The sequence below is a fragment of the Curcuma longa genome, chromosome 3, assembly GCF_044706935.1.
Source record: "Curcuma longa cultivar G26 ecotype Majalengka, Jawa Barat chromosome 3, ITB_CL_G26_1.1, whole genome shotgun sequence".
NCBI lineage: Eukaryota > Viridiplantae > Streptophyta > Magnoliopsida > Zingiberales > Zingiberaceae > Curcuma > Curcuma longa.
This window is the reverse complement of record NC_133863.1, coordinates 13,408,216-13,435,036: the sequence shown is the minus strand read 5'-3', so window position 1 is coordinate 13,435,036 and position 26,821 is coordinate 13,408,216. Positions and strand designations below refer to the sequence as shown.

Sequence of the window (26,821 nt, the reverse complement as noted above, 5' to 3'; positions counted from 1 at the left end):
ATATAAGGTTCAAAGAATTCAACCCGAATTCAAATATAATAATAAAATAAATTCGAACTTGAAACTTAGAATTTTAATATTCTTATACTTTTCAATTCCATTTGGTTCGTCTGCACCAATAGCTCTACGAGTAAATTTGCATAGATCCAATGCATCTTTCAGTAAATTCACTTTCCGAACATAGAAAAGATACTTTATCCAGAAGCAAATTAATACTGCTCGGACAGTGACCTACTCATCATTACCAGCAAGACCGACAGGAATCCACAGCACTCCCACAGCCTGTGTCCGATCTGGTCCAGCTAGATTCGGAAAACCGATTGGATTTAGTGCCTTTTTTTGTTGTTAGAATTCGGCAGGTTCCATTGGATTCTCCCTACGTCATTATTATTATTATTATTATTATTATTATTATTATTAATTATTATTATTATTATTATTATCTAAATATAATTGGCCGGTCCGAGGTTTGGATCTCACAGTGCCAATTGGTGCCTCTGCACTTCTTGGACTGGGACAGTTGGACGTAACGGCGGAGGAAGAACCGTGTGCAGCAGTCGAGACAAGAGAGCAGTGGAGAAGGCAGGCCAGGGGGAGGAGGAGATGCCATCGAAAGTAACGCAGAAGGCTTTAAAACACGCCCAGCGAAAAAGAAGGGAAGCAAAGAATCTTCTCCTTTCCCTTCGCCCTTCTTCTTCTTCCTCTTTTTCAGTGTTTCTTTTTTATTCTTCCTTCCAACCTCGCCACCTTTCTTCTTCTATAATTCTATCTTTATATTTGCTTTTGTTTTCTTTAATCTGACTCTCTTATTTCTGCTGCTCCCCCCGTCGCCGGAGAGATATATCTGTGTGCGCGTTGTGGTTTTGGTGTTTGATCATCGCTTTGTGCTAGCTGTTTGCTTTTGGGACGATGACGAGTTCCTCCTCTGGGCCTGCCGTTAGCTACCGTTACTCCTTCAAGATACTCCTGATCGGCGACACCGGCGTCGGCAAGAGCAGCCTCCTCGTCTCCTTCATCTCCAACAACCTCGTGGACGACCTCTCCCCCACCATCGGTGCGCGCTCCATCCTTTCCCTTTCCTCTCTGCGTGATTACCTTTTTTTTTTTCTTTCCTTGGCTTGTTCTTGGATTCCGCGTTGATTTGGTATTCTTGATCGGTCAGTTGGGTCCAGATTTGTTAGAACTTTTCTTTTCTCTCGGATTTTTTTCTTCTTTTTGCGCTTGGCTCTGAGTGAATTCTCTTGTTCTTGTTGCGATTTCATGACGAACCTTTTTGTTTGCATCTCTCATTTGGTTCCTTTTGTATTACTTGTGATAGTTGCTTCTTTAGGTTGCCAAGAATGTTTGGTGTACCAGAGTACGTAGTGACTCGAGGCCAAATAATGTCTCCTGTGACAGATAAAGTTCAACAGTAACTGAGAGTCATAAAAGACAGAAAGATTTCTTCTTGTTTTAAAGTTGCAGAATGGGCTCGTCTTGGAATCAATAGTTTCCTAGTAAATAAGAGTGATAGCTCATCGTTGAGTAGAAGGCAAGTCTTGATCTTAGTACAAGCAAAGTATAGGAAGTTTCTGTATGCAAATTCTACCATACACAGAATTTCACTACGCACCATTAGTGGCACATGAGGAACACTGGAATCGACAGCACATTTCACTTAAATAACTAAAGAAAATATACAAGCTCTTAAGGCTATTAAATACTGTGGACAGATGCATGTTATGGTGTGGGCTCATGATAGACTCAAACCATGCAGATATCATGAAGTACCTTGACAGCTTTGCTGCCTACATGAGCCTTCTTGGTCTTCAGAAATCAAAATACCACATATGAGTCAATTCAACATACTTTAAATCAAACAATCAGAATTCAACATAAAAGAGACAAGTTTAGAATGGTACAGAACATGTCTAGATTGTGGCTGTCACTCCCACATGGTTTTTGGTTGGTGAAAGTGATGCTTCTCCATTACAATTTAGAATAAATGAACAGCTGGATCTTAAATGATATACAAGAGAGAGTCCTTTCATTTTCAACACTTCCTTAAATATAGACTAATAGAGGATCTTAGTTTCTCATCTACCTCGAGGTAGAATTTAATCGACTTCTATGTCCTTTTGGGGGGCAAATTCTCGTGATGTTTATTGCCCAGAGTAGCTTATTTATTTTATCAAACTATTCTTATTTAGTTGTAATAATAGAGAAAAAAAAATATGGGTTAAACTATGATTGATGCATATTATAAATATATAATTTCTTATCTCATTCTAGAGTTTCTCATTTGATTTCTTTTTATCCATAATTATTCATTTCTATTTTGTTTATTTACATGAACTAATTTTATATTGGTTTTAGGAGTGGATTTCAAGATAAAGCATCTCACAATTGGTGATAAAAAGTTAAAGCTCACAATTTGGGACACTGGTAAGTAGGAACACTTTTGCATGCTAGAAGTTAGTTTTTGGTTCTCCATTGATTCTTGTTTCATTTTATCATGATGAAGAGATATGTATTACTTGTTGGAATTTGAATTATCTTTTATAGTGGATTCAACACTCAAGACTCATGCCATGAACATTTACTGCTAAGTGTTAACTCGTTTGCATATGAAGCATTTGCATTGTTTGTTTCATGTCACAACCATCAAAATTGTAAAAGATGGCCAAGTACATGAGCAGCTAACAAACCTAGAACACTACCCGTATGAGAAAAGAGAATTTTTGTTCCCCGAGTTACATAGGGGCAACCTCTTCATAGGCGGTAAAACGAAGGCTTCTGCTCTAGCGGCCACTAAGGGAGTAGCCTAAATGTCTCTACAAGATTGTGGTTGCATTATGTTTTTTACTGAATGAAAAGTGGAACAGCAAATCTAACAAAGTCTTATATTTATGTGGGTTACACAATTAGATTACTAAGAACTCATATCCACAATTTTTTTTTGCAGCTGGACAGGAACGATTTAGGACGTTAACGAGTTCATATTATAGAGGATCTCAAGGAATAATACTAGGTGAGCAGTTCAAAAAATTTCTGTTATTTCTACATGGAAATTGTTCTTTGCTTCCTATGTTGTTTTTGTTATTTCACTAGCCTACATAAGATATTTTTCCTATTCTTTTTATTGATTCCTAGCTTGATGAGACATTTACATCTTTATTTTCATAAAAACTCGAAGAAACAATTTTACATATCTTCATCGTAGAATGCTAGTACTGGATTCATCTCAATGTTTCATCAAACAAACACAATGAGAGTTTAGCTTGTGCTTCATTCCATGATAATGCCAAGTAATATGTCTGTTTCTTCAATTTGGCAAGATGTTATTGGTCCCTTTGTCATGTTACCCTCTGCTATGCATATCTAACAGCGAAGGAAGATAGGAAGTTTGATCTATGATGTATTGCATTCAAACAACCTAAAGATCCTTGCTTTAGCTTAACATCAGTGATTTATATGATACGTCTTTTATAGATAATCATTTTGCTTCTGGCTCAACTCTCTACTAATATTTCTTTTGCTGGTTTATATTCATACAAGAAAAATATTGGGATCACAAGTATCATGGAGATGCCATTTGATGGTGGTTGGAAATCACTCTAACATAACTTGTTGCATCCAAATCCAATATCACCTCGACCATAGAGCATTTGATGGTGTATCATATATTATATTTTATTGCCTCACCTTGAACTCGACTTGCATGAGAAGTATGGTACGGTGGGGATGAAGACAAATTTTTCTTCCCTTGTCATGCCCCACTCAACCACCATGCATCTTACGAGTGGGGATAGGAATTGAAAAACACACCTTGCCCCACCCCATTGTCATCACTAGCTCAATATAAATCCACTCTATGAAGAGAATCTAAGTTTCTATAATATGTGAACAAAATATAAATAAAATTGATAAATTAGTATACTCTGAAGCCTCCCAAAACTTTGCTCTCAACATCAAGGAGAAAATGTGATGCCTTTGACACTTCTTGGACACCAAGAGTTATTCCGAAAAGAAAAATCTCTTCTCTATAAGCAAAATGGTGTCTCACATCCTCCAATGCATCTAATGTTGTCTTGTAGGATTTAAACACTTTGCTCGTAAGAAAAAAATAAATCATAACCATCATAAATTTCAAGCATTACCATGCCAAACCATGCTAGAAGAATCGTTAAAATAAGGTTGTTCTACAATTAGACCATAGTTGGACCAATTAGACAACACTAGCTCACAAACTAGGCTATTATGTGATGTGGTATTATTCTGAAGCTAAAATTTTTTGCTTTCATGTGATATTGTTCCATCGCTTTGTGCTTTGTTTATCACTCCTTAATGCTTTGTTTACTCCGAGGTGTGGATTGAGGAAGGAAGGAATCCAAGGTGAGAAAAAATTCCTAAGTTAAAAGAAGAGAAAAGAAAAGGAAAAGAAGGGAAAAGGATAAAAAATCCCTAGGAAAAAGGAAGAGAGAAAAAAGAAAAAGAAAAAAAATAATGGAAAAGAAGAAGGAAAGAGATGGGGAAGAAAAAATATGATAGAAGCTCGCGACCGCGATTGAAGCCATCTGCGGCCGCGTGCAAGGTCGGTTGCAGCCGTGAGTGAGACCGACTACAAGCAGGCCACCCATAGCTATGTGAGACGACCACGCTTAGGGCGACCTCGCATGAGGTCACCTGTGGCCGCGAATTGCTTCTCATGGTCATGAGCGTCGTTGAGAGAAATTTGATTGGCACAGGACGAGAGAGGAAGGAAAGTTCTTTCCTTCCGATTTGAGCAGATAAATTAATGTAAAAAAATGATCTACGGATGGATTTTTAAATCTATCTGTCCATTATTTTATAATAGGTAAACAATGAAAAGGAAAAGTATATCCTTTTTTACGAAATAAACATTGAAAAATTTTCCACTAGGAAAACTTTCTTCAACTTTTGTTTCCGTCCAAACAAGTAAGCAGGAGGTAAATGAGCTATTCTTGACTACACATAATATCATTAACACCCTCATATGCCAACTATGGGACCATGCCATGGAGACAATAAAAAATGTTCACAACATTTCCTCACGCATCATCTTGACAAGTATACGAGATCATCACATAATGACAAAAATAACTCAATATGTCTCTTAATAGATCGTTTAATTAAAATAATAACAAAGTCTATAATAAGACCTCTTTTGTAAATTCAAAATACAAAATAATAATTATGTAGCAAATTAAAGGATAGATCATAGACATACTCAAATTCCAATATTAGTAATGTTTATTCATAAATTATAATAGTAACATTAGTGACTAATCTACGGCCGATCTACACATAATTGCAAGAAATAAATTGTCAATGGCACTAGTAGGAGAGCCTCTTAATAAGAAAACCAGGATAAGGAGGGTAGATAAGAATAAAAGAACTAAGTGAATGCAATGCACCATCTCTTAAGTATATTCATCTTTATATAAATTCAAAACTATTTGTCGTTAATATCTAGGTGTAAATTCACGCACAACCAAAGCTATCAAATGAGTCAGCCCGCCAAAAATCCATCATCTGGCAGGTCAGGCCGCTAGTTTAGCAAGTTGGAAAATTTCCAACTCAACCCAAGGTGGGTTACGAGTTAGGCGGGCCAGCCCATGAGCCCATTGAGTTTTCGATTTTAATTTTAAGTTTTAAAATTTTTTCTTCTCAATTAGCGGGCCAACCCAAGCCCGCCATGGGTCAGCCCACCTGGACCCGTAACCCATACAAGTGGGCCTATTTAGGCCAGTCAGATGATGGGTTGATAAAATTTCAACCTAACCTGTTTAAATTGTTTAACTATGCGGGTCAACCCGACAGGTTTAATCCAAACTGACGGCTATACGCATAACACATAAAGTTGAATGGATCATCTAAATCGACGCATAGAGGCGCTTTGGCGTAAAGCTGAAAATCTATGACTCTTGGTAAGGCTGATAGGGTTACAATCATGGAACTACAATATCTCATAATGAATCTCTCGTAAGAGGCTTATAATTATTGAGACCGATGCAAGCTAGAGGGGATGAATAGCTCTTTTAGCGTCGACTGTGAGAATGCAACGGAAAACTTTGACATAAGAAAGAATAACACACCACACAATACACTAGATTTTACGTGGTTAACAGTCTCCCAAGGCTGCTACTCCAAAACCTAGGCCAAGTGCAACACCACTAAATATTCTCCTTCTTGGAGACCTTCCAGAGGGTAAGAACTTTTACAATCCCTGTTCTTACAAACAATACGATAAGAATATAAATATATAAAAGTAAATACAATGAAAGTAAATTACTTTACAAGAATCTTACTTTGGTTGCTTTCTTGTTGATTTGGATTGCCTCTTAATAGTTTGGAAATGCAGCAGTACTTTATTCCAAAACCCTCAAGAACCGATAGCTTCAATCTTCCTCGAAATCCTCTTTTATAGGGTTGTTGTCAAGTTGATTTTCGTTAATCAATCGATTGCATTCTCCCATCAATCGATTGCTCCACTATAGATTTGAACATTACTTTGACCTATTAGCTCAATGGCTCCATTTACCTCAACATCAATTAACTGTCCATTACTATCAGTCAACTTATGCCTAATCAATTAAATCTCATAGTTGAGTTCTAAACTTTCTATTCACTTGAATAATGACATCACTCGATTGCTTCACTCCATCAGTCGAATGTTTACGATCAGTTGAGTTGAAAGCCAAGTTTCAAACTCTCTGTTCACTCGAACAATAGCATCAGTCGATTGCTCGTCCAGAGTAATTGATTGATAATCCTTGATATGCGCCCTGCCTAGTAGGACTCGATTGTTCAATAGAATCCTAAGCCTTCTGTATCCTACAACAGTAATATCAATCGATTGCCAACCCTAATAGTCAATTGATCACGTCCAAAGCCATCGTAAATTCTATCAATCGATTGTTCTACCCTATTAGTCGATTGATATCTCAATTTCAATCCTAATCGAGGCTAAACTCTTGCTGCACCTGGTATTTGATTGATATCAACCTACCATGATTTTTCTCACGTAGCATCCAATTACCCTTAACCTACCAAAACTTTATTTGCTTAGCATACGGTTACCTTTGACCTGTCAGGGCTTCTCCAATGTCAAACATCCGGTCTTCCTTTGACCTATTTGGACTTCTACACTCACCTAAATCTGATTCTTCATGACCTATTAGGATTTTCATCCACATGTCAAGTGTCCAATCCTCCATAATTCACTTGGACTTCATCTTTCTCACGCCAAGTGTGTGGTGTAGTCATAATGTCTTTAAGGTGATTTAGTCATAAATTAGGTATTAGCAAATACTATAACTCTCACATACTACAATAACCCTAAAATCGCATGAATTATAGTTAGGTGTTAACGACTTTGTAGCATGTTCTATAATATCTTTGAAGTCATGTGGTCACCAATTAGGCATTAGCAATCCTAGTAGTTATGCATCCTATAATATTCATAAGTCTCGTAATTTAATTGTCATGTTCTTCAACATCATCAACTCTATAACACTATAATTATTAGGCTGAAAGCACCAAGATAAGCCCAATAAACTCGACTACATGATTCTTTATAAAGTCTTCTATCATTGGATATATTTAACCTATAAAACTTCCTCTTGAGATGAATCTTGTTAATAAAATGTGTCACCATGTAATACTCTAGCTAGCATATGAATGATAATGCCCATAATGCAAAACGAATGTTGATTGATTTTTCCTCTACTCTTTGGCATTTGATTGATTGTCCTTCTTTCTACCAAGTAGGGTACGCACACACTTTACCACGGCAACATATTTATTATCCTCAATCATTGTAAAGAAAAATTAGACCTCCCATTAAACCTTTAAATAGAAAACCCTCTAATGCTCATTTAAACTCCTACCGTCCTTAGATAATTTGTGTTTTCTATCAAGGTTCAAAATCTCGAGTCGTGTCGAAGTTTTGGTCTTTGATTGGAACAATATTATTTTCATACCGTGTCGATGTTTCGATGTATAGTGTCAGTAATAAATTGAAGTTGAAGAAGGAAGGAGATGAAACATAGAAAGAAGACATTGTCTGTGACGAGTATAGTTTTAAATCTTGTATCATGCTAGTAAAACTGTTGAAACATATCACTCCTATAAATTATTGAAACATGGTACCACTCAGCACAGATAATATCTCCTTTCTTTGTTTCATCTCTTTTCTCCTTCAATCTCCAATTTGTCACTAGCATCATGAACCAAATCGTCAACATGATACTAGAACAATATCTTCCTATTCAAAGATAAAAAATACGGCATGGCTCAAGATTTTGAACTTTGGTGCCCAGTGGTATCGAGCTTCAATAATTTACCAAAATGATACTTTTCGATCATTTTGCCTGGTACGATATGAGATTTCAAATCATATTTTCTATGCTAATAGTTCCATCCACTATGAAGTCCTAGATGCACTGCATTAAGATATAACAACCTTATGCATATAATTCTTCCTATTGGGATCATAATTGCCTTTGATCTCATTTGATAGCGTTCAAAATTGCTCTACACTAGTTAGAACATGTCGTCTTAAATTACAGACTTGAGTTTTAAATATGGTGCTTAAACAATATGAAATCACTTCCGCCACAAGGCCAATGGTGGAATCTTCATCTTTTATGATAGAATAGCACAAGCATATCAAGAAAAACAAGAGCACTCGAACCAAGTACATGACTTGTACAAGAGCCCTCTCAATCGTTCCTAGATTTCTTTCTCAACACTAATAGAAAATATATTAAAATTTCCACTGCTAATACCCTGACATCAAAAGTTGTCCCCAAGAAAAAAAAATCCTCTTCTATAAGCTATATTGTCTACCACACAACCTCTAAATACACTTAATGATGTCTCCCAAGCTCAAACTCTAGAATTCTCCACTGGTAAAAAAATCATAGTCATTTCACTATCTCATATAATGCTTGAAAAACCTCCAAAATAGGGTTTTCTGGAGTTGGACCATAGCGGGGCCAATTGGGTTCCAGTAGGCCACAAACTGGCTATTATGATGTGATGCTACACCACTTCCAAGTCAACAAAGCAGTCATACCACATTCAAATTTACCATTCGGGAAGATCCCTAAACTAATACATTATTTTACTACTTTTAATTGGATCCTTTTGTTGTATTTTATGACCCTATTGCATACTTGTTAGCTTTTACTGTTCTCTATGTCTAGTTTGCATTCTCTCAACATTTTCCCATCTAGTTTACATTCTCTCAACATCTCTGTCAAATTTCATGAAATGTTTGATACTCTTTCAGTATCTGCAATATCTGAATTTTAAAAAGTCTTCTGTTATTTCTTTTTCCCCCCAAAGTATACTTAAATCTTCGAACTTTGGTATTCAAGAACACCTTCATCATTGCAATATACCAAACTACTTTAAAAAAAAAAAATCCTTAGCAATACCTTGAACTACTATTTTCCTTAGCTACCCCTTTTTCAAACCGTATAGATGTTTTTTCATATTCTGGTGCTTTCTATTTTCTCCAAGCTATTGATTCTGAACTGAAATTAATAACTCATTTCTCTTGATAGTGTATGATGTGACAAAGCGAGAGACTTTTACTAATATTGCTGATGTGTGGATCAAAGAGATAGAATTATATGCAACAAACCACAACTGTATCAAAGTGCTAGTTGGAAATAAAGCTGACAAGGTTATTTCTGCTACTCATGATTTCCCCTCCTTACTTCCTTATGTGCCTATTGACATATATCTGCTAGTCTATGGCACTAATTCATTGGCAAATAAAATCCATTAGGAGTCCGAACGAACAGTGACGAGCGAAGAGGGGATTGCCTTTGCAAATGAGTACAAATGTTTGTTTCTGGAGTGCAGTGCAAAAACAAGATCCAATGTTGAAAGATGCTTTAAAGAACTGGCATCGAAGGTATTGTTTTAATAAAAGATTGTTGTTTAGTTAAAGCAGTGCTCAAAATTTAGACATAAAAATGATTAGTGTGAATTCTCTATATCTGATGACAGTGCTCAAGAGTTATTAAAATTTTCTTCCATCAAAACTAGAGCGAAGGCTTGATTCAATTTTTGTTTTACAATCTTCCAACAGAAAGACAATGCCAAAAACAAGCACAGTCAGAACTATTATCAAACCAATCTTTAAATTCATCCTTCCAGTTTGGAAACACAAGAAATCATGCATTTCAAAATAACATGTGGGACAAAATTCCATCCCATCAAATGATAAAATGACACAATTGTACTTATCTAGATCTTGGAAGTTCCTGAACTGCTCGAGGAAGGATCAGCTCCGGCAAAAAGAAGCATCCTAAGACAGAAACAGGACCAACAAGCAAATCAAGGAGGATGTTGCTCATCATAGTTTAGTTTATTATTATTGTTTTCTTTTCCTTTGTGATGAAACAATGAATTATGAGATACATTTGGATCACTTACTACAGTGGACAGAGTTTGTAAATGAGCTGTTTCGGTTTTGCTTAATTTGCTTTGCGGATGTGCAGTATTGAGTGAAAAATTCAGAAATCAAGTATTTGCATGGATGTTCACGTACAAGGGCTTTAATTTGAAAGGACAATTGGTGTTGGATTTTCCAGGTTTTACAATTTATCCATTTCCTTTTCCTAATAATTGAAGGATTATATACTCGCCATTTAGTTTCCTTCTTTTCTGGTCCGTTCACTTTCCTTTCCTCACCGAGCAGTAAACACAAAATAAGTCCCCACAGCTACTAAATACTATGCATTAAAGTCGTGGCATATGAAAGTAAATGATCGATCGAGCAAATTGTCCCCCATCTCCATCTCCATCTTTATGATGCAAACAACCAATAGTACCTCCCACACCGTCAATCATTGATGATGCCTTGATTTTATTCACATTTTAGTTGTGTAGATAAATAGGCACTCTAAATTATGTAAATCCCCAAAAAGATATATATTTTTTATTTAAAGATAAATAAATCAAAGTAGATGTTTTTTTTATTGAAATTATAAACTAACTAACTACTATAATGTATAATAATTAATACAATATTATTATAGTATTATAGTAACTATTGAAGAGATGTTATAATTTTATAATAGTTGTTACAATTGCTTTAATATAATTTTAAATGATTTAAAATAATATTGATGATGTTTAAATAATTTTGTATTAATTTTTTTTTTTTACTTTCAACGGTATTTAATTACGATTAGTTATTATAATGTATAATGCTAATATAATATTGTTGTAATATTGTAAAACTAATAAGTAGATGCTACAACTATATATCAATTATTATTAGATAGCTTATTAAGTAGTAACTATAATAGTTTTAATATGAAGTTAGATAATTTTGATAAAATTAATAAAGAATATTTTAATATAAGAGGGTTTAGAGTTTAGAATTTAATATTTAAATTTTAATTATAATTGAATAATAATTATTTTTTAAAATAATTTTCATCGATTTAAAATAATTTTGATTAAATTGATAAAAAAATATTTTAATATAATAAAATTTTATATATAATAATTTATATTATAATAACTTCAGCAAAGAATGAAATTCGCCACTCCAACGGCTTCATATGGTCGGTTTTACAATTATTTATGAGGAGATAAATTGAGAAATTACAATTAATCACGACGAAGAAAAATAATATAAGATTCGATCTTTATCAATTTCAACAACTCTACAACTATTATTGGTACTATATTATAATAACCATTGTCGCAATAGCTGCTCTAATAACGGAAATAAAGAGTCTCGAGGTGCTTTTTTATTTATTTATTTTTAAAAATATATTTATATAATTTAAAAGGCTCTTTTAATTTTTGTCCATTTAATTTTCCATTCTAATTCTCATAATTGAGCTGGTCCCCCACGTGATGTACTCGCACTTGCTATAATGATCAATTACAAAATTATTGATAATCCTTAATTTTTTTTTATTTGCTGTAATTTCTTTATTTTAGGGAGGTTTTAAATGCTGAAATTAATCAGACGTAATGAATCAATTAAGAAGGAAGCAGAACAATTGAAATGGATTGAGAAGGAAGAAGAACAAGGCCACCAACATGGACATGCACGCAGGACTTTACACGACGACATCCATTCGAGAGTACTCGACTGAAAGGTCATCCATCGACACCTCGAAATCAAGCAAAGAAAGCAGGACCAACTTTTTTTTTTTTTTTTTTTGGTTTTTTTTTGTTTTGGAATCGAGAAGACATCGACGACCGCTTGGGAGGGGACGGAAGGAGTGGCCTCCCTCACCTGTAGGATTTTGGGTGGCTTAGTATTCGGAGGCGAGCGGCTCGTGCGTGTGGCTGATGAAGAAGATCTCGTAGACGACCCCGGCGATGCCGCCGCCGATGAGCGGGCCCAGCCAGTAGATCCAGTGGTGGGTCCAGTCCCAGCTGACGAGGGCCGGCCCGAAGGCGATGGCCGGGTTCATGGACGCGCCGTCGAAGGCGCCGCCGACCAGGATGTTGGCCCCCACGATGAAGCCGATGGCGATGGGCGCGATGGTGCCCAGGGTGCCCTTCTTCGGGTCCACCGCCGTCGCGTACACCGTGTACACCAGCCCGAACGTCATCACGATCTCCAGCACCACCGCCTGCCAGACGCCGACGCCCGTCGACAACCCGAAGGTCCCGGTGGCCAGACCGGTGGTGAAGCGCAGCAGCAAGGACGCCACCGTCGACCCCAGCAGCTGCGCGATCCAGTACCAGACCAACCGAAACAGCGTGATGTTGCCGCCCACGAACGCCCCGAATGTCACGGCCGGGTTCACGTGCCCGCCGGAGATGTTCGCGCCCACTGCCACAGCCACAAATAGCGCGAACCCGTGCGCAATAGCCGCCGCCACCAGCCCTGCCGGCGTCGTTGCTCCATCGCTCGTCAATTTGTCTGAACCAAATAATTATGCGTGTGAGACCAAAAGGGTAATCGCAATCATCAATATGTCTACTAGTGCGTACTGAAGGCTATGCCGGAGCCTTGGCCGGCGAAGACGAAGATGAGGGTGGATATGAACTCGGCGACCGCCGCCTTGAGCGTACTTGGATGGGTCACCTCCTCCGTAGTTCCGATCGCGATTCTGGAGATCGGCATTCTTTCGTTCTCTTCTCCCAAAAGTCAAAGCGTCTACAATTCGCTTCCCGTGAGCGAAGAAGGCAGAAGCTCCAGCAGCTTAAATAACGCCAAGGTTGAAGACGGATGACCGGAGTAGCCGGTAGCCGGTAAAATTATTTTTATTTGGAAGGCAAAAATCTTTTAAATTAGTGTAATTAGTTTGAGTAATTCTTAAAAGGATATATTTTTTTTAATATGGAATTCTCAAATACTCAGGCACAAGAGACATTAATCTGATTCAGCTACACGTCAGATTTAAATAAATATACAATAATACGGTTAAATACAAATTTAACTTTATCATTTTTGTGAAGATAAAAAAAGTGAAATTATATCATGCACGAAGGATTTAGAAATAAATTTATTCTGTTAGTTTTGGATTTTAACCGCAAAATTATTAGGAGAATTTAGTTAAATCATTTTAATCAACTCAAGTAAAATCATATTTAAAATTAGGGATGAATAATTTTGATTCCTAACTTGAATGAATGAAGGAAAGAGAATATAAAGGGATTTTTTAACCAACTAAATAATTAGATAATGAAGCATGAGTATATAAGGTGAATTTTGAAATGATCTTTGATTGAGAAACAAGTTAGATAATTGAATATGAAAGTTGAATAACCATAGGAATAGAGTTTGAGATGAGTAAGTGGATTCTCAGAGAGATAATGTCTAAGCCAAGGTAATTTTTCAATTTACCTCCTCACATATAAATTGGGATCAACATGTAAGATGGTTAGAGTGACGGATTCCCTTTATTGAAGAGATGAATACACGGATGAGGATGAATATAATAAGTGAGAATAGAGACAAAGAATATGAAATCTGATTCAAATTATCCCATTGTCATCCATATTTAAAACCAACATTGTCCAATAACAAATGGATACTTTTTTTTTTTTTTACATTTCATGGTTACAATGATTTGATGAAGCTTTTAATATTTAGATCCTTAAAAATCAACAAAATAATATTGACAACATTAAAAAATTTTATGTATCTAAATGAAAAAAAATTCTAAAACTAAAACGAGTTGTGTGTCTATGGAAATTTCTAATTTTAGGTGTGCTTCAATGAAAATTTGAAAAAAAAAATTGTCACATTTTCGTGCGGACAAAGTGGTTCCATGTGATCTGGTCCACTCAAATTTTCCGTTCGGCACAGCTCAGCATCCTCCGCCAGACGGGTGGCCGTGCAGCACGTGTCCTGGTCGGCTGGGGCCACATGAACCGTCCTCGGTGGCTTAGAAGCAGGACCACACGATTGACGTGACCGGCCACGGATCCGCTGCTAGAAACTCCGGGAGGGAACGCCAGACATTGGCCGATGTCGTTGCTTTCCTGTTTGCTGATGGGTATTTTAAGCCGCGGTCGGTTCGACTTTCTCGAAGGGTCGACGTTGATGACGGGTTTAATTAAAGCATTAATCAGTGGATAATATTATCTCTTTATCGCTAGCACTGATTAAAGCATCTCGCGTTTGGTTCGTCCATCAGCACAAACAAACACATCACGCCACACCTAACCCGCATTAACATTAATTAGTGGCTATATTATTCATTTAGAAATTGTTATTTCATTATATTATTTTAAGACCTGCGTCCAACGAATTAATTGGTGGATATTTTGTAAACGTGCTTTTTGCCCTCAATCAATGAAGGACCGAGGCATCTATGATTATCGCGGTCAGTCTGCCCGTGAAATTGAATGGCAGAGGCAGAGAGAAGAAGGTTGTGAATCACGTCACGTGGGTGACGGAGCCATCGAGATGCGGAAATCGGTTCGAATTTCGATTAGCATAAATAAAATTTGGATAGAAATCTTGTCTCGTCGATAAATTTGATGTCACAATTATTTTGGAAAAGAAAAATAAATAATTAAATAATTATAGGGCTGGCATGTGTGGCCTTCTTATCCAGAGGAGGCTCGACATTATCAGAGCTTAATGCCAGCAGGGCTGCGAAATATATGAACAAAAAAATAAGGAAGTCAAATATTCAGTGAGTGTACATGTGACATGTCTAATCGTCGTGCTTATCCAGAATCTCGCTCCAGGCTGGCGAGGAGATCGCTGGGTCCCACAAATGATGTCGCTGCAATTGGCGTTTGGAATCGATGGCGTCCGGTGGGCCCCGCGGTGTAGGGCTGCGCCCCCTGAAAGCGCTGCCACATTTACGCACACGACGACGAGAGGAGGCAGCTAAATGCCTTGGGAGCAGTAAAGAGTAATAAAGCTATATTCGAGTGTGCGTATGTTCTCCCGCCATCGACTTTGTGCCTAAAGTTCAAAATTTTTTTGTTCTCTTTTAATTTATAAAAAGTATTTATTTTATTTATTTAATTAATTACGTTAAATATCTATTTAAATCAACTTATTAATATTCATAAATATAGATTATGAAGATTCATGAATAAAGATTATGAACAGTTCATAAATAATAATATTCATAAATGTTATCTATAAATATCTTTATTTTTAAATAAATAATATTTATGAATAAAATTTTAAAATTATATTTATTAATAAAATTTTTATTAATATAATAAATAAATAAATCAAAATTTATAAAATAAATAAATAAATTTATATTATTAAATTTAATAATCACTTTAAAATTTAAAATTATAAAATTTTTAAATAATTAAATAAATTTGAATTAAGAATTCAATAATATCTAAATGTACTAACCTCAAATTCGTAAAAATAAAATGAAGCTAAGTTTATTAAATAATTCAATGATTTAATTTATTTTAAATTTGAATTTTACTTAATTATTTTATAAATAAATTTGAGTTCGATTTAACTTGTTACTGTGCTAAGAGTTGGTAAGTAATTAGATAAGCAAGATAAATTATATATATATAAATAACTTGCTTTTAGGATGTGAAATGGTAGTAAATAGAGGACGTCCACTTGGATGAGCTTTCTTGGACTCTAGTGACTATCGTTGTCCTTCTTTATTCCATGTGGGCCATGAAATAAAAAAAAAAAGTGTGAATGTCTAATTTACTAAATAATTTATTTAAGTTTTTCAAATATCTAAATTATCTATTTTACTTTTAAATTATTAAATCATGACTCATGTACTAAAATTTTAAAATATTCTTTTCCTCTGACTTTTGGTATTTCATAATATTATTTTAAGATCACATAGAATTTAGAATTTATAAAAGAGCGGAGGAAGTTAGTTTAAAAAATAAGAGCATAATTTGATATTTTTTTAAAAAATAGGATGAGTGATTTAAATATTTAGAAAATTTAGTGTTTTAAAAATAAATTTTCAATTCATTAATGATGATGTAAAATCTTTTATTTTTCCTTTAAAATAAAATTATAAAATTAACCTTGAAAAGATTTACATTAAAAATTTATTTTTAGACATCTAAAAATTTGAAACATTTAATTTACTACGTTAACTTTTCCTAAACATAAAAAATGACATAACATAAACGTGTCAATATACGTTTAATTAGCTTTATTATTTTTATTTTAAATAAAAAATTTATATCTTCTACTCTACTGCCTCTAGCGATCTATTGGTTTATTATTTGTGAAGAAGTAAATCAAAAAGTTACAGTTGATAGAAGAGAGTATTATCTCAACAAATTTTTTTTGTTCTCTTTTACAACTCTATTCCATCGTAATCAAAAAATTTATATCTAATAAAGAATGAAGATGCTCACAATGAATACTATAAAGAATCAACAAATGACAAATTTTAAAATAAAAAAATTACATTTTATATCTTTTATTGCTTGTGGACCACGAAATTTGATTGGGTTTGAGATTTTAAATGTTTTATACTTTGATTTTTCAGTGATGCTGTAAAATTTTGAGCGTTTTTGTCAATATAAGCACCTTTTGTATTTATCAAAAAATATTTTATATTTATTTTCATTGAAAAATATCTCAGATTTTTTTTAAAAAAATTACTATGATACCTTTGGCTATATATTTTTTTTCCTTTCAAAAAATACCATGCTAATTTATCAACCAACTTATTGGCAAGATTTTACATTAAAATTACATTTTTTAAGACATCTAAAAAAGTCTAAAATAGATAATTCATATGATAATTTTATAATTTTCATAACACAAGTTGATCTATGAAATATTGCGATGAATGTTAACAATATTTAGGGTTAGAAATACACTGATTAATTTATAAATTAGTTTATAGTACAATTTATGATTAAAAAATATTTTTCAACACCTAAAAATTTAAAATTAAAAAGATTTAGGATTAACAATATATTTTTCAACAACTATAAATTTAAAATGTTTAAATAACTTGGGAAGTATAAAAGTTAAAATTTGAAATAAATCTATAATTTTTAAAATGAAAGTTGATTTGTAAATCAACTTCCACAGTGACAAAAAATAGAATGTGTCATAAGTTGACATTTAAAAATCTAAAATATTCCATTTGAAATATCTTACAGTTAAATATAAAATAAATTTATAATTTTTATAATGTAAAAACTACTCGTAGCATTATTTTTAAAAACAATCACAACCATAACTAATTATGCTGGCTCGGTACTTGAACTTCAGTTATCATGCCAATAATATTTCAATTGATTTTTTTTTATAATTTATGTATCAAGTTTAGTCCAATTAATCCTAGAGATTCGCCACTTAATTTTTACAATTTGACAAGGTTGAAATAAATTAGCTCCTCCTCTTCTTGTTAACTGAGCTAATCACCCATTTTGGGATCTGTTATAGTTGGTGTTGGTGCATATGAAAACATTGTAAATTGGTTAGTGCACTGCTGTTCAAAGTTCAAATCTAAGTGTTTAACGGTGCGAGTAAAAATTGGATGAATGAATAAAAAAAAAATGGCATACTAAATCTAATTGACAATAGTTTTTGGAATAAAGAGTGAGACACAGCATTGGTAGTCAAGGTTTTCAAAATTGCTGCAAACATGGTATCAAATTATTGAATGGCATACATTCAAAATGGATACAAGAATGCAGTTGCGATGTGACAATAATATATCAGATAACCGTAATTGACTCACACAAGTAGTCGGGATGATCAACAATTCTTAAAAATGCATTCGGATACCACATGGTTGGGAAAGGCAAATAAGAGTAAAAATTCGTAATGCACATAGTAATGCAACTACAATTTGATTTGCATTGATAGTCAAGGATAAAAAAAATACATATGCAAATAAGCAATTAAAAGTCAAGTGCACATAGTTATTTGCATTTATAATAAGCAAATAACCCCTCAAACATCCCACACAAGCATCACCATAATCCTGATTCTCATGCTTTCCACTAATATCACAGATGCCCACCCACCACGTGAGGAACCACACACTACAAGGATTTCGTTGACCTCCATCCACACCATCCTCTATTCCCAAGTTTGGTCAATCAAGAGCTCTCCCTTGCCTCTAAATCTAATGTAAGATCCCTAGTCCACTAGCCTATGGATGGGAATGTGTGCAATCACCCATAGCAAAACCAATGCAACCCTCAGCAAGGCCCACCTTGACCTTCATATGTTTGAAAGGAGAACACACACTACTCGACCAATCTGCCTTAACAAAACCATATAGCTATGGGAACTCACCTCTGCCCCTTTTGCAAAGTTCCATGTTAACAGGTCTGAGGACTTCGACCACATGCCATCTTAAGTGAACCACAAGAAAGACTCTTACTACCACCTCCTACTCCACACCCTACTAATGTGGCAATCAGTGCCATTGCCAAAGGACCTAGCACCCTTGTGTCGTCAGTGGTTGCGTCCTTGAGCACCTTACTTCAGTCACTAGACTAGAACGAATGATCAATATCTGCTTAAAGCTCTCTCTTTTGCTGCAATCCAACAGGCCTTCCAGTGTGGCCCTCCTGCTATAGGTCAGCAGAGCCCTAATGCCAATTACCGCAAGTGCTGGCCCATGTTCTAACATGAACCCTAGTGAAGGATCCAAACCAAGAGAAGGCATCCTCTCCATTGATGCTTCCTCCCAATCTATAGCAGAGACCTGTCATGGCTATCCCATATGGCCATATCCTCTTCTCCCATGCAAGAGGGCCACCAAGCGCTAGTAAACTCAATCCACCAGAAACCTTGTGGCTTTAGCTATGTCGCCCCTACACCTTCTCTGCAATCTAGCAGAATCTGGTCACTTCCTGAGTCAAATCCAAAGAACAAAAAACCACATCTAGTAGGGCTACTGTAACCCGGACAGGCTTCAGACTAAAAAACAAATTTGTTGGGTCCCACTTCTTTTGGAGTGCATTCAAATATATGGTTTGATCAAATATGGAATGCAAACTACACCTTACAAAGTAGCTTGGGATCTAATACAGGCTAGTGCAGAATTGGTTGGGATCAGGTGCAACGCATTTCAAATTGAACTCACAAGATAGAAGATCCCCATTAATCGATCAAGATACAACCACATAGAAAATTTATCAGCGAATCAACTTGCACTATTTTAGTATAATTACATTTGCTCTTCTGATAATTATTTATATTTAGTTTGTTTGTTGGTTTAATTTTTCCTTAATAGTTATTCTCATAAAACCCTGCATATCATTAATTCATTATATACCTTATTCATCAAAAACAAACAAATAAAAGTAGATAACATGAATGCATCATATGCATATACTTCTTTATTTGTACCTTATTTTGTTCATCATTTATCATATCATACTTCATAGAATAAATTATCATCCGTCATACCACTTTACTTTATAAGGATCATTAGTTTTCGATATGCTTAGATAAATATGATACAAAGATACACCACTACTGATACAAAGCACATGCGAGAATTCTAAAAGCGAGGATCATAAAATCATCTACGACTTTGAAAGAACATGGTCAGTATCAAAGGGGCACACTTTGCAAAAATGAAACTCATTGGAATCACTATGAAATTTTAGCATCGTTCAAGTGGAAGAGTAGAATCTGTTACACTATGGCCCAATATGAAAAGTAGATTAACTAAAACATAGGTTCCTACATACTTCAAAGATTGATTGTATAGTAAATTAGTAAATCTAAATCAACCTTAATTAAGTGTCACCAATATCAATTTAAATAGTTAAACACATGTTGTGGTATTAGAAAAAAAAATCATTTTCTATTATCTATAAATTCATGAGCAAACTTAGGTTAAAAATTCAACTAGAAGGCAATATATTTTTCAAATTCAATAGAAGAAGTCTATCATAAGCAATAAAGACTGAATACTACCATGAGCAAAAGAAATTCTATTACAAATTGGTAGAGAATGAATACTGCCTACACATAGAATTTCAAACACCAAACACACATAAACTCAAATTGAAAATTAGATTATTCAAAAACGGGTAATTTTTAAAAAAATTACTTCACTAAAAATTAACAAACCTTTCATCGAATCACATGACTTAACTCCAACAGCATGAGATGATTTAGTCCCTTCTAACCATAAGACCACCAATGTTATCACCTCACCGATTGACTTTTCTCTTTGACAAGAAAGTACAATTGACTAAACCACAAGACTTAACTTAGAAAAAACCCTTGTGATTCAGTTAGTTTAGAGATCATTCAACCTACCATTAAATATGACTTAGATGATAAAGACACATTTATGCTACCCTAAGATACCCAAAGAGGAAATCAAACACCAAGAATAATGAAATAAGAATGCAAGGCATCCAATTGAGAATTAACAAATGAATTAAGATTTGCATTGATATAACATATTCCTTTGTAGAGAGTCTCCAAAGTTTGTGATCTTAAAGAGCTAATTTTCTTGTATACTATTTGACACCAATGTTGTCAAATCGTGACTTGTATTGTAAATTGTTTTGATGAATTATTGAATAATTCAATGAACCGAATCATAAGATTCAGATTAAAAATATAAAATAAGTTTAACATGATTTACTTTATTTAGAATAATTATAATATGTAAAAATGTTATAATTATAAAAAATTCATACAATACAATAGATATGAAGAGAGTAAGATATGGGAAGCAGAAACCCTCTGCTCCTTAGTACCAAAATCTTGAAATAAGGATTCTTAAATATGGCTAAATTCTGCAATCTAAGTAATATTTTGTGTTAGATTAGGTGGCACAATATAGAGTAAATTGTTGATTCATAATAAAAATATATAAGTTCATACCTTTGTAGACTGTTTAATCTCTCCATTAAGAATTAAAAGGAGATGAACAATAGGAACTTTCCTTGTCAATTTCTTTTTATATAGAGATATTATTATCATCGAATTGATTGCAACTTCAACATGATATGACTCCTAAGTCACTAATAATGTGACATTTATGTATTAATGTGACCTGATTTATTTTTAATTATTGTTAGGTATCAAGTTTATATTGACTATCTTCAACTTTTTGGCTCCACTTGACAAGATCAATGTCATTGCTAACTTCAAGATTTCATTTTGTAATTCTCTATAGTTATATGTTATAATATAAAATTCATCATCCCTCTCTTTTATTATAAATTGAGCTTAATTTATAATAATATTGATTTAATTTAATTTCCTAGCAGTTAGATTTACTTTTAATTCACTAAATTTATGAAGGGGAGCCTTGGCGCAACGGTAAGGTTGCTGCCATGTGACCTAGAGGTCACAGGTTCAAATCTTGGAAACAGCCTCTTGCCAAAGGCAAGGTAAGGCTGCGTACAATGGATCCTTTCCCCGGACCCCACATGGCGGGAGCTTCGTGCACCGGGCTGCCCTTTTTTTCACTAAATTTATATATCAATCAGGATTCTATGTTATTTTAGAATCATATACAATCAGTTAGAATCAGGTTTCTATGCAGCAATAGAAGTTCAAGGGTGAAATGATTCAATTTTCCAAATTCTTATATTGTGAAGTCGTTGGAAAATGCTTTAGTCTGAATTCTCAACCTTTTCAATCAACCATTATCTCAGAACAACCTTTTTTAGGTTTAGCCCAAAAAAAGTTGAGATTATCTGGGAAAACCAAGGTCACAATTTAAATTTAGACCAAACTGTGCAAAATTTCAGTCCACTGACTAAAGCTTGAACTAACTGACCAGTCAATGACTCTTTGTTATAGCATTGATATGTAAACTAGTGACGCTAGTCAGTGCAGGAAGCCAAAAAGATGTTTTGACTATGTATGATCTTCAACTGTCATTTTATATTTCCTAATATTATATAAAACCATAGGGGAAAAAACAAAAAGGCATCCCAAATTATACAAATCATCAAAAGGGTGCCCCTTTTTTTAAAAAAAAAAGTCAAAAGGGTGCTCCATCAAATGTATCCCCAAAATACTCCTTATCTAACGTTGTTGTAGCAGCTACTCGGTAGCTGTTACAACGTTATTCCTTACTTCTAGAATTATTATAGCAACTACTACTAGCTACTACAACGTATAGAAGTTACTAAGTAGTTGCTACAACTATTTTAAAATGATTTTGATGAAGTTTAAACAATTTTAACCAAGTTTGTAAAAAGTATTTTGATATAATAACGTTCAGAGTTTAAGATTTAGAATTCAAGATTTTAAAATTTAGAGTTTAGCCACAACGTGTAGAAGTTACTGGGTAGCTACTACAGCGTGTAGAGGCTACTTGATAGTTGTTACAACCGATAGTTGCTACAACGTGTAGAAACTACTTGGTAGCTGCTACAACAAGTGGAAACTACTTGGTAGCTGCTACAACATGAAAAATCAACTATTTCACTAAAACCTTAAATCCAAAATCATAAACTCTGAACACTATTATATCAAAATATTTTTTTCTAACTTAGTCAAAATTATTTTAAATTAATTAAAATCACTTGAAAACATTGGTAACCACTAGCTAATAGCTGCTACAACATGTAGAAAGTATTAAATAGTTGTTGTTGTACTACAACAATATTATATTAAGTGTTACACGTTGTAGTAGCTACCCAGTAGTTTCTACACGTAGTAGCTAGTTGTAGCTGCTACAATAATGTTCGAAGTAAGGCCATTCTCGAGATACAATATCTGATGGGGTGCCTTTTTGACTTTTTTTAAAAAAAGAGCGACCTTTTGATGATTTGCTTAATTTGGAGCGCCCTTTTGATGCAACTTTCCATTTAACACTAATGAACCTAAGACTTGTGATACTCAGGCTTGGTTGTCAACCAAACACGTCTTTGTTCGAGTGCATGGACTAAGAAGTAAGAAACATAGATCAGGAGCACATTTGACAACTGAACAAAACTATCAACCAAAATATTTGGACAAACCTATTGTCTGTGCACATGCTTCTATTGTTTAAGCTAAAGAAAAAATGATATAGGATTATTAGACATTCAATGGGATCATTTTTATTAAAAAACAAAAGTCATCCCAGAAAATAGCTAATAATAATAAAAATGTGGGATGGGAGATAATATTACTCTGGGTTAACACATAAATCTAGCCAGCTGTTTATACATTTTCACATATCTAGTCAATATTTTAAAAAGTTTCAAATCAAGCCATTAATTTTTAAAGTATGTTAAAATCTATCCTTTGCCATAACTTCTTCTGTCTATTCCCCATTAAAAAACTGACGTAGCACTCACATAAAGATGCCACACCGATAAAAACTTTTGGAGATGGAAATGAACAAAGGGATCGAAACCGAGAGGTGTTCATCAAGCTCGAGTACATGAATCTCTACTGCCACCTTGCCCCTCCTCCTCCATTCCCTGCTCCATCCATTGGATCCCTCCAACATGTTCTCCTTTAGTGCAGCCAAAGTTGAGGAGATCGATTGTCGGCAGCGGCTCGACCTCTTCCTACACCAGCAGGAGCACCGTGACCATGAACCCTTCCAATGAAATCCTCAATCGATCACTACATCTGGATGAAGGTAGCAAGCATGCCAACATTAAAGATGGCGAGTGCTAAAATTCACTGCTGTGCTTCCTCCAATTCCCTCCTCAACTTTTCCTTGCTGGCGTATTTGCCTATTCCTTACCAACAGAAGCAGCTCCAGCATTTTGCGGTAACTGCTCAATGTTGTTGAAGAGGCCTTTGTGACAAACGTGCTTGAGAAGCCACCACCAAAGACAACTGACCTTACTGTCTAGATCATTGGTAACTCACCCCTGTCAACAAGTGCACCCCCTGCCACGGTCTCCCAGTCAAATGACACATTCCATAGTTGCTTAATGGAGTCTACATCCACAATAGCACAACCTGTTCGAGCCCATTGTCGGGCATAATTTCTTTGATGGGATAGTGCATGTGGTCCACCTCTGCAATGGCTACCCCAGTTACACTTTCTGGTTCACATTGACAGAGTAGCTTCGACAGGAATGCCTCGTAGGGCAGCCAGTGTTCCCTAAGACCATTTGTTAGCTTTGTGGCCATTCTGGCATTGCATGGTTGCTACTCTTCTACATTCAACCTCTTCAGCCTCATCCACAGTAAGCACAGAATAGGTGTCACCAACATTTGCCTCAGATACTTCAACCATATTCTCCTCGACATGTCCAAGGACATGTTGTACCACGTGTTACACCCACCAACAATATCCAGCTTCACCAAGGCTCCTCTTCATTGATAAGGTCGTGGAGTTCATCTTCAGTGACAACCAGTAAGACAGCAAGCCATTCTATGTGCCGAGGGAGGATGCAATTGTCAGTGAGGACGACAACCACGTGCTCTGCTTCATGCATGATGAGAGGACAAGAGAGTCGTAGATGAAGATCATAAATGCCAACAACATAAGGCTTCAAGGACACTATCAAACTACCTTTGCAGGTGTCCTGCAAACTTCCATAGCACTTCCTCAACACAAAGAACTTGGAGTTACCAACTTAGTGAAGACGACTTTCTCAATGGGCACAATGGAGCATGTAGGGATAGAGAGGCGACGCGGCAAAACTAATGTAACTGGGCTCAATAGGCACCTCTTCTGCCTCACAACTTTGATCCTTCTCTCATTCCCATCCCCAGAGTTGTATCTTGCAGGCATCCTCGAGTGGGCTTTGCTGAGATGGCAAAATGCCACGTTGGTGCTACAATCAGATTTTTAACAGGGAATAGACGAAATTATGATGAAGGATGGATTTCAACACACTTTAAAAAGATAGGCTAGATTCAAATTTTTTTTAAAAAAAAAATTTGACTAGATTGAGAAATCATGTAAATGATAGGCTAGATTTATGTCTTTTTTTTTATTTTTCATTGAATGTTAAAGTGATACAATTTTAACCAAAAATAGATCTAAGAATATAAAACACTAGCCAATAAGGATCATACAGTGTGTATTGGAGTCCAGCGCTCACTTGGAAGTTCATAGCCATTTGGATCTTCACCAGGTGGATGTAGAATTGATATGCATACACGCCCATCTGGATAAACTGAAAATAAATTCATTGTTAAACCACATTATCTGGAAGAAATGGAACAATTTCAATAAAGTACCAACCATTCGGGTGCCACATTTCTGATGTGAACCGCACAGTTGGAGGACTGTTGGGATAATTGGGCGGGAAACTCATAACTGCATTGAAGAACCCACCATCACTGCAATGAGATTTAATCCCATCATACTTTGTAAGAATGAAATCGCACAAGAGTTGGTGCAAACACAAGAAACTTTTTGGCAGATGAGTATGTGGTATGAACTTCAACTGGCCTGATAAGTATCCACCAGAAGGAGAAAAAAAAAGAAAGACTATATATACAGAATATAGCGATGCAAGAAAGCGTAGATTATTAAATCCATCCATGGCTCACCAAAAATACTAATCCAATCAAAATATGTTCGTGCGAGTTATTTTTTGTTCCAACATTCCTTACACCAGTTGAGAAAAAAATTTCTTAGTAAACAACTGAGGACCTTAAATGAAATTTTACTCCCTCCTGCATTATATTTGGCACATTCTAAACATACAATTTCACAGAAATGTAGCACGATAATACTATGCCCTCCTTTAAGTATTATTAATTCTATGTATTCGAGCTTCTCAATTATTCCTTTTGAACCAAATTAAAAAACCTAGATTTGAATAAATCATCTTTTGTGTTCCTGAGAAAAAACAAAAAAAACACATTTTTTTGTAATCAAGATCGCTGCAAAGATCCAGCCATACTAGCCAATGAAATAAAACAAAGCGAATGGTGCAGCAAAAAACCTATCCAGTCATAGATAAAATTCTGCAAAGAATCCGTCAGGTTAACAATCACAAATTAAAAAGAAGAAGAAGAAGAACCAGGATCGCCCAATTCTAGTGTCGATCACTCACTACAGCGTATCAGGCGGCCCGATGATGGTCACGTTCCACTCAAACACATTGCTATCATCCACTAACCCAGCAGAGAAGCCATCCACCGGATTCTTCATGAGATCTGCTCTCAGAATCACGTATTTAATCAACATCACTATCATTGGTATAGCAAAACATCGATCGAAACCCTAAGCGGGCTGGCTAATCCATCCGAGAGGCGAACCGATCTATACCTCTGAGCTGCTTCTGTAGCAGGAGGCTCGCCGGGCTAGATGCCGCCATGGAAACTCCGGCTGATCCTCCGATGCCGTTGAGTCGCAACGGAAGGAGAGAGAAGCAAAGACGGCAGTGGAAGAAGGTGGGGATGTGAAGACTTCCCGATATATACAAACCTTTAACCAGTGGAGAATGATGGGCCGTCGGCTATTATGGGAATAACCAAGGTTTTTTT

The 26,821-nt window shown here is 35.3% G+C and overlaps 3 protein-coding genes across 3 annotated transcripts in view; 1 reads left to right on the top strand and 2 right to left on the bottom strand.

Annotated features, from left to right (window-relative positions):
* The first annotated feature begins 776 nt into the window (after nucleotides 1-776).
* LOC141824670 (ras-related protein RABC2a-like) lies at nucleotides 777-10,456 on the top strand. Its single transcript, XM_074711998.1, has 6 exons — nucleotides 777-1,054; nucleotides 2,356-2,424; nucleotides 2,945-3,010; nucleotides 9,576-9,697; nucleotides 9,803-9,931; nucleotides 10,271-10,456. The coding sequence occupies exons 1-6, from the start codon at nucleotides 910-912 to the stop codon at nucleotides 10,379-10,381; spliced, it is 642 nt and encodes a 213-aa protein (XP_074568099.1). The 5' UTR covers nucleotides 777-909; the 3' UTR covers nucleotides 10,382-10,456.
* Nucleotides 10,457-12,100: 1,644 nt separating this feature from the next.
* On the bottom strand, nucleotides 12,101-13,168 carry LOC141824669 (putative aquaporin TIP1-1). The gene is made up of 2 exons (XM_074711997.1): nucleotides 12,988-13,168; nucleotides 12,101-12,916 (listed from the first exon to the last, which is right to left on the bottom strand). The coding sequence occupies exons 1-2, from the start codon at nucleotides 13,118-13,120 to the stop codon at nucleotides 12,300-12,302; spliced, it is 750 nt and encodes a 249-aa protein (XP_074568098.1). The 5' UTR covers nucleotides 13,121-13,168; the 3' UTR covers nucleotides 12,101-12,299.
* A 10,820-nt stretch (nucleotides 13,169-23,988) lies between these two features.
* Nucleotides 23,989-26,821, bottom strand: part of LOC141823732 (uncharacterized) — a 6,655-nt gene continuing 3,822 nt past the window's right edge. The window contains exons 3-9 of the mRNA XM_074710984.1: nucleotides 26,604-26,793; nucleotides 26,389-26,491; nucleotides 25,569-25,666; nucleotides 25,400-25,500; nucleotides 24,680-24,903; nucleotides 24,332-24,476; nucleotides 23,989-24,218 (exon numbers count right to left, since the gene is read on the bottom strand). Coding sequence (XP_074567085.1) covers nucleotides 24,021-24,218; nucleotides 24,332-24,476; nucleotides 24,680-24,903; nucleotides 25,400-25,500; nucleotides 25,569-25,666; nucleotides 26,389-26,491; nucleotides 26,604-26,793 — 1,059 coding nt within the window. The 3' untranslated portion in view covers nucleotides 23,989-24,020. The remainder of the gene's footprint in view (nucleotides 24,219-24,331; nucleotides 24,477-24,679; nucleotides 24,904-25,399; nucleotides 25,501-25,568; nucleotides 25,667-26,388; nucleotides 26,492-26,603; nucleotides 26,794-26,821) is intronic.

Excerpts from the sequence above, each read along its gene's own strand:
- LOC141824670 (XM_074711998.1), top strand. The coding sequence starts at position 910 with ATGACGAGTTCCTCCTCTGGGCCTGCCGTTAGCTACCGTTACTCCTTC. Across the intron at positions 1,055-2,355 it reads CGACCTCTCCCCCACCATCG|GAGTGGATTTCAAGATAAAG; the intron begins GTGCGCGCTCCA and ends TATTGGTTTTAG. Across the intron at positions 2,425-2,944 it reads GCTCACAATTTGGGACACTG|CTGGACAGGAACGATTTAGG; the intron begins GTAAGTAGGAAC and ends TTTTTTTTGCAG.
- LOC141824669 (XM_074711997.1), bottom strand. The coding sequence starts at position 13,120 with ATGCCGATCTCCAGAATCGCGATCGGAACTACGGAGGAGGTGACCCAT. Across the intron at positions 12,917-12,987 it reads AGGCTCCGGCATAGCCTTCA|ACAAATTGACGAGCGATGGA; the intron begins GTACGCACTAGT and ends TATTTGGTTCAG.